The sequence below is a fragment of the Salmo trutta genome, chromosome 12 (genome assembly GCF_901001165.1).
Source record: "Salmo trutta chromosome 12, fSalTru1.1, whole genome shotgun sequence".
Classification (NCBI taxonomy): Eukaryota; Metazoa; Chordata; class Actinopteri; order Salmoniformes; family Salmonidae; genus Salmo; species Salmo trutta.
In genome coordinates, this window is record NC_042968.1 from 18,020,351 (window position 1) to 18,036,001 (window position 15,651).

A 15,651-nucleotide genomic window follows, 5' to 3' on the forward strand; every position below is an offset into this window, starting at 1 on the left:
GCATTGAGAAAGTAATGATCAGTCACAGATGTAGACCATGGCATGTGAATGGTTATTTTAGGATGCATGTGGTGAGTGCAGTGGTGAGATTAGGTCTATGATTAGGTCTCTGCATTGTTCGGAATGGGCTCGTAAGTAAGCATTTAACTGTAACCTGTTGTACTCTGCGCATGCGACCAATACAATTTGATGTCCAATGATGTTGGGATTTGTTCTGGCAGAAGTCAGAGTGTGCCATCCTCCAATCTTTACTTTAATGTCTATCTTCAAACCTGCAAACTTTCTAAAGGGTACATATGACATGAATAACGAAAAAGTCTCACATAACTCACAAGATCTACAGTACAGTGCAGTACACCCATTGTTACAGTCATGCCCCAATCAACAAACAGGTTTCTGCAATTACCTTGCTGCTGCGTTAACTTTGCTCTTGGCCATTGTTAGGATTTATAAGCATATCATTATTCATTCCACTCAAGAAGCTCATTGTGTTTTATAAGTGCTTTTTTTTAAAGTCTGTATATCTATTTAAACTGATAGTTATCATACTTCAACAGGTGGCATAAGTGAAAACATGTAACTGTCAAATCAATAGAAAACTTCAAACCTTTATCAAATAGTATCTCACACTGAATCAAAATCCTCTTATTTCTGCTGATAGTTTGGCTTTATGAGATGCATATCATAGAACCATGATCCTTTCATTATACTCTAATATCCAAGAAGGGGTTCTGTGGAAAAAGGTTGAGGACTTTGATGTGTGATAAACTAGCACAGGTGACAAGCTGCAAATCCTTTTGCAAGTGTAATGCATACCTCAACGGCCAACAGCTGTGCTGTTACTTTTGAAAGTTGTTGGAGTTGCAGTGCCACAGTCTTTGTTTACTCATATAATATCACATATATGACATAACACGTCAGAAATGGCCAAAGTGATGAGTGGATGCACCTCCATGACTTATAGCCACTGTGCCAGAAAGAAAGAAAAGCTGTGACCAATCTCATCATGACCATTTGCTTGTGCATTATCCTATAACTACATTGACATCAGGGGGAGATCACCAAATGCAAGAATGACAATTATCGATAGACTTTCCTTTATTATTTGAGTAGGCCTAGTGCTGTTACACTTTCAATTATGCAAATATAAGACTAGTTGTAGGCCTACAATCATGTGACAGATTATTGTCCAGTGGCGACTGTCTTATCTTAGCTGACGAGTTTGCGTCATGGGGGGGGGGGGGGCGGGGCTGTACAGAAAATAGACGAACTGAACATATTTGACAAACACGAACGTAAAGGAGGCAGAAAGAAGCGTGTTACACAGGCTAATAACGACTATTTCAAGATATACGTAGCCTATATGTCAAATAGCGTTTTGTTTGTTATCAGTATATTTATTTCCCATTAATTCAGTGTCAGAGAAATATTTATTTCTAGCTTGCTAGCTCAGCGACGTTCATATCTGAGGGCGTCCGATTTCCCCTCCTCTTCAGAGGCATTACGATGCCCTCTGATTTTATATCCCTACTCAGCGCGGATCTCGACCTGAATTCCCCCAAATCCCTATATTCCAAAGGTAATACATCTATTTTATGTTAAACTGAGACTCATTTTTTCTTGTCTGTGTTGTTTTAGTTATTTTCGTTGATATACACTGTTGTTACTCTCGTACATGTGTGTTGTGAAAGCGCTGTCCTGGTTTATTTGGCCGCCCCCGGTCGGGGTGAACGCCAGCGCTCCGCATCCCTCTACGCCGCTTTAGCGTTGCATCTAAACAGTAGATCTATAGCCGATGCCGCGTTTAGAATAACTAGGAAATCGGAAATCGCCGACTTCAGTGCATTCAAAACCACTGGGAACTCGTAAAAATTGGTTTGAATGGTCATCCATCCCGGAATTCCAAATAAGAAACTCGGGCATCTTCCGAGAGCGCCGTCTTTCCGACCTGAAGATCACTGACGTCATGATTTGACCTGTTTTTTTCCAAGTTCCCAGTTGTCTTGAAAGCATCATCAGTGCAACGTCACGCGTAAATCTGTTTTTATTTTCATTAGAGGATTTGCTTTAACCCTAAAGCTAGTTTAATCCTGTTTGTTTCCTATATGTATTTTCGACGACTATGCAATATAAAAAAGGAAATACTTTGCCTAAAATCCTGTAAATTTCATACACAATGCCACATGATACATTTACCCTTTTGACCCAGTTTATTATTTATCCTCCTTACAAAGGTGAGGACCTTTTTGGCAGGCATAGCAGATCTAGCCTAATTTTTTTGCATTCCTGCTGTCTAGAAAGTATTAGTAGGCATTGGCCAAGTGATCTGTTATGTATTAGACCCATGTGTAGATTATAAAAGAAAATAGAAAGTTGCCTCTTAATAATAGGCTAGTCTTATGAATGTAAGAAAGTATTAGATTTGTATACCGTTCAATGTAGCTTTATATGATAAACATCTGATAATGGACCAAAAGCTGCTTACCTTGATGCAATGTCAACATGTTACTGTTGTTTGTCATAAGTCAACTAGGCTATTTATTCAGCTGGTAAATGACTACACAAATGATTTTATATTTTTTATTTGCATGTAATGATATTAAAGTAATTTGGGTTTATGGTCCCATACCCTACACATATTTGTAGTGCTATCATGAGTGTTAGAGGATAAAGGCTGCCTCTGATATCACAACACAAAAAGGGTTAATTCCTGATACCCTATGTTGAAAGCCATTAATGCATTCTGTGGAAGTGTTTACCAACACTGTGCCAGCAGTAATTTCAATATTTAATGTTTAAACAAACACAGTCATCACTCAGATGGTGACTTAAAAAAAGAGGCAGATACTAGAGTACAATATAGGCCTAGGCCCTATTTTATGCTGTAGTTGTGGGTCTAAATAGATTATATTCACCATGGCCTAGTCCCACTGAACAACAACCAAGGGGGAGTGCACTGGTTGGCTGAACAGTTAGGGGTGTCTACAGCAGCATGTCAGTCCTCTTGACTGATGCAACAGCCGAGCTGAACTGGGGTTGCTTCGAGATCTGCAGCAAAGAGTAGTCACTGAGAGGAGTGGGTCGCTGCACAGTCAAATGTGAAAGTGTAGAATATGATATGTCTTTAAGTATCTCAGATGTATCTCACACTGTAGTTGCTTAAAGGTCATGTGCTATTTGTGTGGCAAATTGACAACTGTTTCAGAGCAGCTTTTGTTTTTCCAAGGGTATGATGTTATGTTGGCAATACTCAGGGCCAGGTACACCGATTCATCCTCCAAATCTCTCTTCATATGGTTTCGCAGTATGTCTCAATACAGCACTTCAACAACATATCTATAAGCCCTTTGACAAACAACGGTATTAAACATGTCCAATTTCACAGTGAAAGTTCATCGTACATCTCAATACATCTCAAACAGCCAGTGGTCTTAGGCTAGCCTATGTCTCTTTTTTACTCCCTCAAATCCCCTACAAAGTAGAAAGTGTAGTCTTTATTAAAATCAGAACTTTTTTGTAACCCATTCCTGAAAACATGTTTTTAATTTCCTGAGTGCTGCAGAGATATACAGTTGAAGTCGGAAGTTTACATACACCTTAGCCAAATACATTTCAACTCAGTTTTTCACAATTCCTGACATTTAATCCTAGTAAAAATGCCTTAGGTCAGTTAGGATCACCACATTATTTTAAGAATGTGAAAAGTTAGAATAATAGTAGAGAATTATTTATTGAAGCTTTTATTTCTTTCATCACATTCCCAGCGGTTCAGAAGTGTACATACTCAATTAGTATTTGGTAGCATTGCCTTTAAATTGTTTAACTTGGGTCGAACATTTCGGGTAGCCTTCCATAAGCTTCCTACAATAAGTTGGTTGAATTTTGGCCCATTCCTCCTGACAGAGCTGATGTAACGGAGTCAGGTTTGTAGGCCTCCTTGCTCGCACACGCTTTTCAGTTCTGCCCACAAATTGTCTGTAGAATTGAGGTCAGGGCTTTGTGATGGCCACTCCAATACCTTGACTTTGTTGTCCTTTAGCCATTTTGCCACAACTTTGGAAGTATGCTTGGGGTCATTGTCCATTTGAAAGACCCATTTGTGACCAAGCTTTAACTTTCTGATTGATGTCTTGAGATGTTGCGTCAATATATCCACATAATTTTCCTCCCACATGATACCATCTATTTTGTGAAGTGCACCAGTCCCTCCTGCAGCGAAGCACTCCCACAACATGATGCTGCCACCCCGTGCTTCACGGTTGGGATGGTGTTCTTCGGCTTGCAGGCCTCCTCCTTTTTCCTCCAAACATAACACTGGTCATTATGGCCAAACAGTTCTATTTTTGTTTCATCAGACCAGAGGACATTTCTCCAAAAAGTACAATCATTGTCCCCATGTGCAGTTGCAAACCGTAGTCTGGCTTTTTTATGTCGGTTTTGGAGCAGTGGTTTCTTCCTTGCTGAGCGGCCTTTCAGGTTATGTCGATATAGAACTCATTTTACTGTGGATATAGATACTTTTGTACCTGTTTCCTCCAGCATCTTCACAAGGTCCTTTGCTGTTGTTCTGGGATTTGTATTGCACATTTCGCACCAAAGTACGTTCATCTCTAGGAGACAGAACGCGTCTCCTTCCTGAGCTGTTTGACGGCTGCGTGGTCCCATGGTGTTTATACTTGCGTACTATTGTTTCTACAGATGAACGTGGTACCTTCAGGCGTTTGGAAATTGCTCCCAAGGATGACCCAGACTTGTGGAGGTCTGCAATTTTGTTTCTGAGGTCTTGGCTGATTTATTTAGATTTTCCCATGATGTCAAGCAAAGAGGGACTGAGTTTGAAGGTAGGCCTTGAAATACATCCACAGGTACACCTCCAATTGACTTAAATGACGTCAATTAGCCTATCAGAAGCTTCTAAAGCTATGACATAATTTTCTGAAATTTTCCAAGCTGTTTAAAGGCACAGTCAACTTAGTGTATGTAAACTTCTGACCCAATGGAATTGTGATACAGTGAATTATAATTGAAATAATCTGTCTGTAAACAATTGTTGGAAAAATTACGTGTGTCATGTACAAAGTAGATGTCCTAACCGACTTGCCAAAACTATAGTTTGTTAACAAGAAATTTGTGGAGTGGTTGAAAAACGAGTTTTAATGACTCCAACCAATGTGTATGTAAACTTCCGACTTCAACTGTATATTCTGTTTGTAAATATACATGCTTCTTTGGTTCCAAGTACAGGACTCCAGTAATCTCTGTGCAATTTAGTCCGAGAGAAATTCAACTTTTATCCTGCTATTTTCATCAAACCCGAAATTACCATACAGTTATCAGGAATTTTCATCCAGTCAGTCCCGAGGGTGCATGTGAGTGTTAAACTTCAATCACAATGTTGGGCAAGTAGGGACTCTGCTTGTGTAGTGTTGCACCTGAGTCCTGAGTTCCTTAGCATTTTAGAGGACTCTTCAGTCTTCATTGCCTACTTTCCAAGACAGATACTGTATAACTTAAACTGCATGTTCCTTCAACTGAAAACGGAGAAAAACAGTGGGTATATTTTTCTGGTGTCTTTGGTATGTTTGTGGATTGCGGAAAGTATCCATAAGACTTTGACTCTGTTTTTCAACTGAATTCACAATAATCTGGCTAACCTAAAGTATAAAGGGCTGTGTTTACTTTCTGTCTGACCGTGCTGTTAATCCTCTACCTGGCTGGCTGCTGGCAGTGACCACACAGAGGCTGCATGCCCAGAGTAATCTCTGCACAAACCATCAGATTGTGTCTGTGGCTCAAATTTGCTTAGGATAGCCTAAATGTCATAGGCCTAGCAGTGTTGGAGAGGTGGCAGAGTGAAGCCCAGAGGGTGTCAAAGAGCCACCCTTAATTAGTGTGGCTTTAAAGCCAGCAGAGTGAAGAAATTACTCAATCATCCTCTTGACTGATGTCAGGAACTTGCTCATAAATGGGTTCACTTGAGTTGGCCTGACTTGCGGCTGTAATGGACTGCCCCATGTCAGATTATGAAAATGATTCGGCTAGGCCTAGTTTCTTCACTGAAAGTCTGCTTCTTGAGGACCTACAGATGGATATCTTTACAGTGGGCTCAAAGGGCTATCTATTTTTCTGTGTCACTACTTTTAAGGGTGGAATGAGTGACCGGGCATGTATGATTCTCTAGACTGGCAGGCTCCTTACATCATCATAATCCGAAAGATTTTGTGTGGGCTTAGAGGACGTTTATCCACTTTTGTAATAAGAAGGGAAAGTAGAGAATTTGAGGGACAGAGAGCTTCCTCAATTGCTGCCCTGTAAACATTTTGAGAGGTTGAAAACGCTCAAATTTAAATCAGACACTGTGTTTCCAGTTTCTGTTTTTACTCATCGTTTACTAAGTTTTACAAGCATTGACATAACATAATGTCATGTGTCATTTTGATGGACTAGAACAGGTATTCCCAAACTGGGGCACGTTCAATGTCGTCGGGGGTACGCCAAATGAAAATGTGAATCGCATTTAAAATATATTTATTAAAAATGTTTTTTATTTTTACATGTTTTTTTTCTTCACATTTTCAAACAGTCCATTTATATTTTCCAACAGGGTTATACATTTGGGTGAGGTTCTTTTCTCGCCTGAGTAGCCTCGTTTCACTGCCAAAAATAAAACTAAACCATCTAGTGTTCAGCGAAATAACAACACAATGTCAAATACAGGTAGCCTAGTCAAATAATTAACATCAATCACATTAACCGTTAATCTCTCGCAGGAATTCCACTAACGGTCCGTATGTAGCCAAAAGTAGCTGCTGCTCATGTTGGTATCAGTACTGATGGCGCAAAAGCCTTGACAGGGAGACATAGTGGAGTGGTAACAGTTGCTCCCGACGCCACTTGGGTACACTACAGCATCCACAGAGAGGCTCTTGCTGCCAAGGGAATGCCTGACAGCTTGAAAGACATTTTGGACACTACAGTGAAAATGGTTAACTTTGTTAAAGCAAGGCCCCTGAAATCTCATCTATTTTCTGTGCTTAGCAATGATATGGGCAGAGACCATGTAACGCTTTTACAACATACAGAAGTGTGCTGGTTATCAAGGGGCAAGGTATTGACATGTTTTTTTTAATTGAGAGACGAGCTTAAAGTTTTCTTTACTGACCATAATTTTCACGTCTGACCACTTGCATGATGACGAGTTTCTCACACGACTGGCCTATCTGGGTGATGTTTTTTCTCGCCTGAATGATCTGAATCTAAGATTACAGGGACTCTTTGCAACTATATTCAATGTGCGGGACAAAATTGAGGCTATGATGAAGAAGTTGGAGCTCTTCTCTGTCTGCATTAACAAGGACAAAACACAGGTCGTTCCATCATTGTATGATTGTTTTGTGTGCAAATGAACTCAAGCTTACGGACAATGTCAAATGTGATATAGCGAAGCACCTGAGTGAGTTGGGTGCACAATTGTGCTGGTACTTTCCCTAAACGGATGACACAAACAACTGGATTCGTTGTCACTTTCATGCCCTGCCTCCAGTCCACTTACAGATATCTGAACAAGAGAGCCTCATTGAAATTGCAACAAGCGGTTCTGTGAAAATTTAATTTAATCAGAAGCCACTGCCAGATTTCTGGTTTTGCAAATCGCACTGTTAAGACACTGATGCCCTTTGCAACCACGTACCTATGTGAGAGTGGATTCTCGGCCCTCCCTAGCATGAAAATGAGGCACAGACTGTGTGTGGAAAAGGATTTAAGACTGAGACTCTCTCCAGTACAAACCAACATTGCAGAGTTATGTGCATCCTTTCAATCACACCCTTCTCATTAACCTGTTGTGAGTTATTCACAATTTTCGATTAACAAATAAGGTTTTATATGTAAGATGGTTAAATAAAGAGCAAAATTATTGATGATTATTATTTGTGCCCTGGTCCTATAAGAGCTCTTTGTCACTTCCCACGAGTCGGGTTGTGACAAACTCACACTCATTCTTATGTTTAATAAATGTATCGTATAGTTTGTGTGTGGCAGGCTTACAATGGTGGCAAAAAACAACATTTGAGAGTGCGCTGACCCTGGTGCTAGAGGGGGTACGCAGCTGGAGGTTGAATGTTTGAAGGGGTACGGGACTATAAAAAGTTTGGGAACCACTGGACTAGAACATGATATGTCCCCATTGACACTGAAACCACTTGTATGACTAATCTCAGCATCTCCAATCCTCAACTATGATTTCTGAACCATCCATCAAGATAAGAGGCAGAGGATGATCATTGTTTTCCCTAGGATTGTTTTCAGCAGTGGTGGCGTGTGTGTGTGTGTGTGTGTGTGTGTGTGTGTGTGGTGGGGGGGGTACATTGTTACTATTAGCGCAATGACATGCTACCTGTTCCCATAGTCGTTGGCTCAATGACTGAAAGTCTATCTTTTTTAAAGCACGTCTTGGCAGAAATATATATATATATATACATATATACATATATACAGACAGACAGACAGAAATTTTTTTTTTTGCAGCTAAATTAATATAGGGGAAACAGTGGGATGATAAAGAAGATGATGATAAGCTTTACATAGACAGGACAGAGTACAATGACCGTCGAACGTTCTGTTGACTGTCTTAACCTCATTTTTAGGCTATAAGTGGTCATTTATTACATCAATTGTCAAATACCTACATCCTTGTAGGTAGGTAACATCTATTACAATGTTATGTGACTGGTATAAAACTATGGAACGCCGTTTGGGTCTTTGCGTGTCAAAAAAGATACATGTCAAATAACGCTATTTAACACGTCAAATAAGCTTGTTGATCAATCAGGACCTGAATATGACTGCACGTCCCATAATAATTTAACGCGTTCATACATTTTTTACGGAGTTATTACACTATCACTCGTATTTCATATGTCACAATGATTCATCGATACGTATGCTCTGATGCTGGTGAAGTTGTCTCGCGCACCTGCAGTGCTGGTCATAAAAAAAGCTAGCTAGCTGATGGATGCAAACAATGTTCTTCCCCCAAAACATAGCAAAATTACATCTGTTTCCGTAGCTATAGTTAGCTAGCTAACTATATAGTTAGGTGTCATCATCTAAAATAAACCTAATTTATAAAACAGTTCTTATTTGATTAATGGTGGTCGGACCCATCTATGTGAAGCTAGCCACAATAAGGATTAACCACAATAGTGGACTTTGTGGTTAGCCTTTAAATTAAAAGTATGTCATTGACAGTGATGCAAATGAATACAAATAGTGTAATTATGCCATAATTGTATAGATCATAATAAACGAGGTTGGAATGTTATATAAAATTAACAAAAGACAATTTGTTAATTTGACAAATCTGTTGAAATCACACTGGATGTATTAGCCTTTAGAATCGCATTGGGGGCATTCTTATTTCACTGTACAGCCTTACCCCCATGTCATTGATCCACAATCCATAGGTATCAGTCTACTCAGTGACACCCAGAGAACATTAGCGTTGTAGCTCTTATTGTGGGACTCTGAAAAAACTGAATTGAGCCACATTTCTTGTCAACCTACTATGTGCATTAAACATTATTCCTGAGGAAAAACAATACTGTGTTGATGTTTTGGAGTCAGATAACTCTGAGGAGGGTGTTGAGTATATTATTGAGTAGACTGATACCTCATTTCATTGATCCCAATCCTTAGGTAAAACTGTACAGTGCAATATGAATGTCAATACACACAATAGGCTGACTGGGGAGGTGATTTCACACAGTCACAGTCCTGTGATAAGAGCTACAACACTAATATTTGCGTAAACACTTAATTCTTACATCTAGCTGTTCCGCTAGCGGAACACCTGCTCCAATATCCAATGATGGGAGTGGCGCGAAATACAAATTCCTCTAAAATCCGAAAACTTCCATTTTTCAAACATATGACTATTTTACAGCATTTTAAAGACAAGACTCTCGTTAATCTAACCACACTGTCCGATTTCAAAAAGGCTTTACAGTGAAAGCAAAACATTAGATTGTCAGCAGAGTACCCAGCCAGAAATAATTAGACACCCATTTTTCAAGCTAGCATATAATGTCACAAAAACCCAGAAGACAGCTAAATGCAGCACTAACCTTTGATGATCTTCATCAGATGACAACCCTAGGACATTATGTTATACAATGCATGCATGTTTTGTTCAATCAAGTTCATATTTATATCAAAAACCAGCTGATACATTAGCATGTGACGTTCAGAACTAGCATACCCCCGCAAACCTCCGGTGAATTTACTAAATTACTCACGATAAACGTTCACAAAAAACATAATTATTTTAAGAATTATAGATACAGAACTCCTCTATGCACTCGATATGTCCGATTTTAAAATAGCTTTTCGGTGAAAGCACATTTTACAATATTCTCAGTAGATAGCCCGGCATCACAGGGCTAGCTAATTAGACACCCACCCAGTTTAGCACTCACCAAAATCAGATTTACTATTAGAAAAGTTTGATTACCTTTGATGTTCTTCGTCAGAATGCACTCCCAGGACTTCTACTTCAATAACAAATGTAGGTTTGGTCCAAAATAATCCATAGTTATGTTCCATCAGCGACGTTTTGTTCGTGCGTTCAAGACACTATCCCAATGGTAAATAAGGGTCGTGCGCATGGCGCATTTCGTGACAAAAGATTTCTAAATATTTCATTACCGTACTTCGAAGCATGTCAACCGCTGTTTAAAATAAATTTTTATGCAATTTTTCTCGTAAAAAAGCGATAATATTCCGACCGGGAATCTGCAATTAGGTAAACAGCCGAAAGAAAATACATCACGGGGTCGACTCGGGCACGCGCCTAAGCCTTTTGTCTGCTGATAGACCACTTAGCAAAAGCGCTCGTGTGTTTCAGCCAGGGCTTTGAATTACGTCATTCAGCTTTTTCCCGGGCTCTGAGGGCCCATGGAAGCCGTAGGAAGTGTCACGTAACAGCAGAGATCCTTTGTAATGGATAGAGAGAATCAACAAGGGGAAGAAATGGTCAGACAGGGTACTTCCTGAACAGAATCTTCTCATGTTTTGGCCTGCCAAATGAGTTCTGTTATACTCAGACACCATTCAAAGAGTTTTAGAAACTTTGGAGTGTTTTCTATCCAAAGCTAATAATTATATACATATTCTAGTTTCTGGACAGGGGCAATAATCAGATTAAATCGGGTACGTTTTTTATCCAGCCGTGAAAATACTGCCCCCTATCCATAACAGGTTAACAGTTATTTTCTGTGGGTGTCAGCGAGTAGACTGATACCCCGTTTCATCGCTTCACATTCCAACCTTGTTTATCATTATCTAGTTTAAATCTGACATGATTCCAACAATTGTAACCTTCTGCTTCACTTTGAAAGAGGTACTTTTATTTTGAAGGCAAACTGATATTCCACTATTGTGTCTAATCCTTACTGTGGCTAGCTTCACAACACAGCCCGTTCAGGTCAAGCCTCACTAGCCAGATGAAACTAGCTGGCTGCTTATAACATTAGCTTTGGGCAACAGGGTTAAGTAGTTGGCTAGCTATTTATTTTCATGAACTGAAGTTCAATTTAAATAGGCGAACAACAAGTGGCTACCTAGCTAATACTTACAAGGATTCCTAAAACATTGCTAGGAATAATGAAAATAACTGCAGTTTCTACTGGTCATTGTTTTCAGACTGGTTGTATTGGTGCTAGCTAGGTACCAAGCTAAAACTAGCTAGCTACCCCAGAAGTAGCGGTCGAGCAAATAATGCCTTATTACTAAAGCGGTATTGTAAACACATCGTTTGTGGCCGGTGTGCTTGTTTGCATACTTTTTTTTGTACAGCTTTGACAGTGCTTCTTATAGTCGTGGTGGTGCTTGGCTTGCACGTGCAAATTCAGCACTCACAACATTCTATAATAGAATTGTGTTATTTGACGTGTCAAATTAAAAGCTTATTTAGCGTGTTAAATAGTGTTATTTGGCGTGTATCTTTTTTGACACGGAAAGACCCAAACGGCGTTCCATAGTCTGCAGCTGAAGTTTAATCAAAACATGAAACATTCACAGCTTACATGGAAGTTGGAGCAGGCAGCTGTTTACCTCATGGCTGCGTGAGGTTGTGTCGTCATACTGTACTTTTTATTTTCTATCATTTATGGATCATATTGTGGTGTTCCCCTGCCGGGCCTCTGGGAGCACGTTCTTTAATGATGCAGTGAATTGCACTACACTGCAAACACTGCTGTGGAGATGGAGCCAAGCATATGGCCTTGTCTCTGCTGTCCTGAAAACAGAATGCGCTAGAGGTGAAACACTTCTATTTCTAGTACATCTCTCCTATTACATCTGTTTTTAGTCATAATTCGCATAGTCTATATGTAGATGTAGGGGCAGTGAGGGGTTAGGTTGCATTTAATACATCTCAGTTGGGTTTTGTAATGTGATCCAGGTGCAGTTCTATAGACGTAAGAATATTTGAAACTATAGGATAAGAGCATACTTCGCTTGTCAATTGCCACGGACCTCACAATATGATATCACGATACTTAGTGCCAATACGATTTCTATTGAGATGATCAAGATTCTATGTGTTGTGTTTTGATGTTCCAAACATTGCTCACTATTTGTCTGCTGAAGAGAGCATGAGAAAATTAGTTTTGATCAGTCATGATAATACAAGTGTTGAAAACATGTTGGCTCAATATTTTTCTTAAGAAGATTGAGAACAAGTTATAGGATGAAAAATACTGGAGGTTTGGTGCAGGTACAGCAGCTAGTGCTAGCAAATTCTACCTAGCAAAATCACTAGCGTGCCTTGTCAAGTTGTAGAATTGTGACCATTTTGCAATGTGACAGGTATTTTAGGAGAAGGTATAACTACCATTAGAAGTAAAATGGAATTGGTAGTTTACAAGGCAAGATATTTGAAATGGCCAGCCACACAATGAAACCTTTACTCCTGAACACTTACTTCACTGTTAAGTTAACTGGTTGGCCCAATTTACAAGCCCTGTGGTTTTGGTAAGCTTAAGAGCTCTGACCTAGAGAGACTGGTCCCTGTCTTAATGACTGTATTACACAGTGACGCTTTCCATCAGTATTGGTATCTTTGTCCTACTCTGGACCACAGATCTCCCTTTGGCAGAGGCCCTCTATGTCTCTAAGCTGGCCCACCAGAGCCCATAGGATCAATCATTAACCATCACAAGGGGAGCGGGCTGCTTTGTGTGTAAACCTGAGCTTGCCCTCAATTAATATTGACTCTGCTATGTTAAACAAACTTGGTGGCATGTGCTTAAAAATATTTGATTGCCTTGAATGCTAATATATTTATGATGATAAAAGATCAAATACCTCAGAGGGACAACAAATGAAGCCAGTTTTTGATTAGATTCTTGATAATAATTTGAAATGTTTGACTTTCTGATTGGAACAATGAGATGAACAAACATTCAGTCCCACACTCCTGTGCTTGCACTTCTACCTCAAATCTGCAGGCATGGCATACACAGAGAAAGGATGGATTGGTGATCTCTCTTTTTAACCTTTGGGATTATCATGGGTTTAGAGAGAGGCCGGAATCTAAAATAAATCAGCTGTCCCACTCTTTTTCTGCTCCAAACAATTTAATTTAGCCTAATCACAGCAGTTGATAGTGTCAGTTTCACACTACTACCCAGGCACACTTTTGAAACATGCCCTAAATCCTTTTGATTATGTGCAGAATTATGGCCTAGGTTATGTTTTCTCAGACATGTCCTTATGAAATAATCTCCTTGTTCACTGGATGGTTGCTTGTGTTTTTATTCACGGTATTGAGAGGCTCGGAAGTTCATTTGTTTCTCTCGTTTTGTTTCAAGACATACAGAAGGTGTTTTCCTCTCAAACATCATTTTGCCAGAGACCAGGTTATAATAAGTCATGCTGGGTATTATATGTCATGCAGCGTATAATAAGAGTATGCCAGCTGGGGGGCTATACATTAAGTACAAGGGCCACAGAGGACTGTTACAGGGCCATCCGTGTCAGTGAGTTAGGATATGAGGATCCACAGTGGGTTAGTTAAGAGCAAGTGTAAGGTAACAGTATATTTCTGCCAAAGTGGATGCTTGTCTCAATGTCTAGTTACACGCAGATAAATCCGCTGGATTTGCTTTCCAAGAACCATCATATGATTTAGTCTCATTAGGTGTAGGCTACTGCTTTAGGAACATTGTCATAAACTAGGCTAAATGGTTTAGTACTGTATATCAACTATGCCGATGTGAATGAGACTGTGAATGAGACTATCAATGAATGGATTGTTTTGTATCCAAAGACTTTTGGTATTTTTTCATTTGCTATAGGCAGAGATGGGCCTACTTTAGGACTCTGACTGTAGGAGAGTTAAATTAGTGTGGTCTGGACATTTTGAAATATGGCTGTTATTTTTCAGTCCATTTTCTTCTCCAGGATAAGCTTAATCCAGAACTATTAAGAGTCATGGTCATGTAAATTGCTTTGTACTTTAGGTAAAAGGAATGTTCAATGACAAACTATAGCTTAGTCCCTAGTCTTGGTTTTCTGTGGGTCTGGGTCACTCTTTGTTGTGAATCCATCCAGTGGTTACAAAAATGCTTGGTTATTTCTGAGTAGCTCATTGCTGGTGTGCTTGTCTGGATATTGAAAGCTGTATGTCACCACCAACATGGAAGGAAATGGGTCAGCATCACGTCCGCTGTGTTGACATGGCTGAGAGTGGTAGTTCTTTCACTTGGTTCAAAGAGCCAATACAGATGACAGTTACAGGTGTAGGATCTTACTTTGACCTGTATTGACGCAGAAAACTAGTTCTGCAGCAACAGGATTTGAAAATTTTAGTCCATAATGTTGCTTGCTTGGCGGTTAGCCTGGTGGTTAGCTGGTCAAAATGTTACATGAATCGTGGAATACTGTTAATATAACTGTGTGTTAGTGCAGGTTTTCAGTGAATTTCTGTAAATCACAATCTGCATTTCCTGCAAGGCTGAAATTCTAAGCAACAAAAGAGTGATCAAATTAAAATCCTTCATCTGTATGTGAAAACAGCACGATTTCTGGTAGATGATAGGTTGACCAAAAGCCTACTTTTTTCAAAATATGTCTTGGGCCAACATGTTTAACACGTTCTTAAAAGCTTCTTATGCTCTTAGCGTACAATGTTGTCAATGAACGAGCTGTCAAAGCTAGCTGAGTTATTAGAGCGGTGTATGCAAAAAAAGTGAGCAGACTTGTTTTGAGAAATTACATTTGATCACACAGCCCACTCCCCCTCAACACACTAGCCTACTTCAAACCAGGCTGCACACTAAGGCTTCACTGATGGTTCTTAAATCCATTTTATGACACAAACTGGACAGCAGGGCTGTTTCTAGCTTTTTGGGGGCCCTAAGCGATATTTGTTTGGGGGGCTCCGCCACCTTGAAACATATTTTAGTCCCCCCCTCTTGGAGGTGGAGAGAGAATTGCAGCTTTAAAGTTAATGTCAAGCAATTTTACACATTTAGCCATGGGGCGTTAGAAAATGTTGTAGTTTTAAAGCAAATGTTCTGCATTTCTAAAATGAAATCCATGGGGCAGAGAGAACATTTTTCACTTTGAAATCTAATTTCATGCGATTCT

General features: G+C 39.7%; 1 protein-coding gene across 2 annotated transcripts in view; it reads left to right on the forward strand.

Moving 5' to 3' along the window:
• The first annotated feature begins 1,254 nt into the window (after positions 1–1,254).
• The window catches only part of LOC115203065 (nuclear factor of activated T-cells 5), a 64,399-nt gene continuing 50,002 nt past the window's right edge, over positions 1,255–15,651 (forward strand). For both annotated transcript variants that reach the window (XM_029767407.1, XM_029767397.1), the window contains exon 1: positions 1,255–1,579. Coding sequence is in view for 1 of the 2 variants with exons in the window: in XM_029767397.1 (XP_029623257.1) it covers positions 1,507–1,579 (73 nt within the window). In the remaining variant the exon portion in view is untranslated. The remainder of the gene's footprint in view (positions 1,580–15,651) is intronic.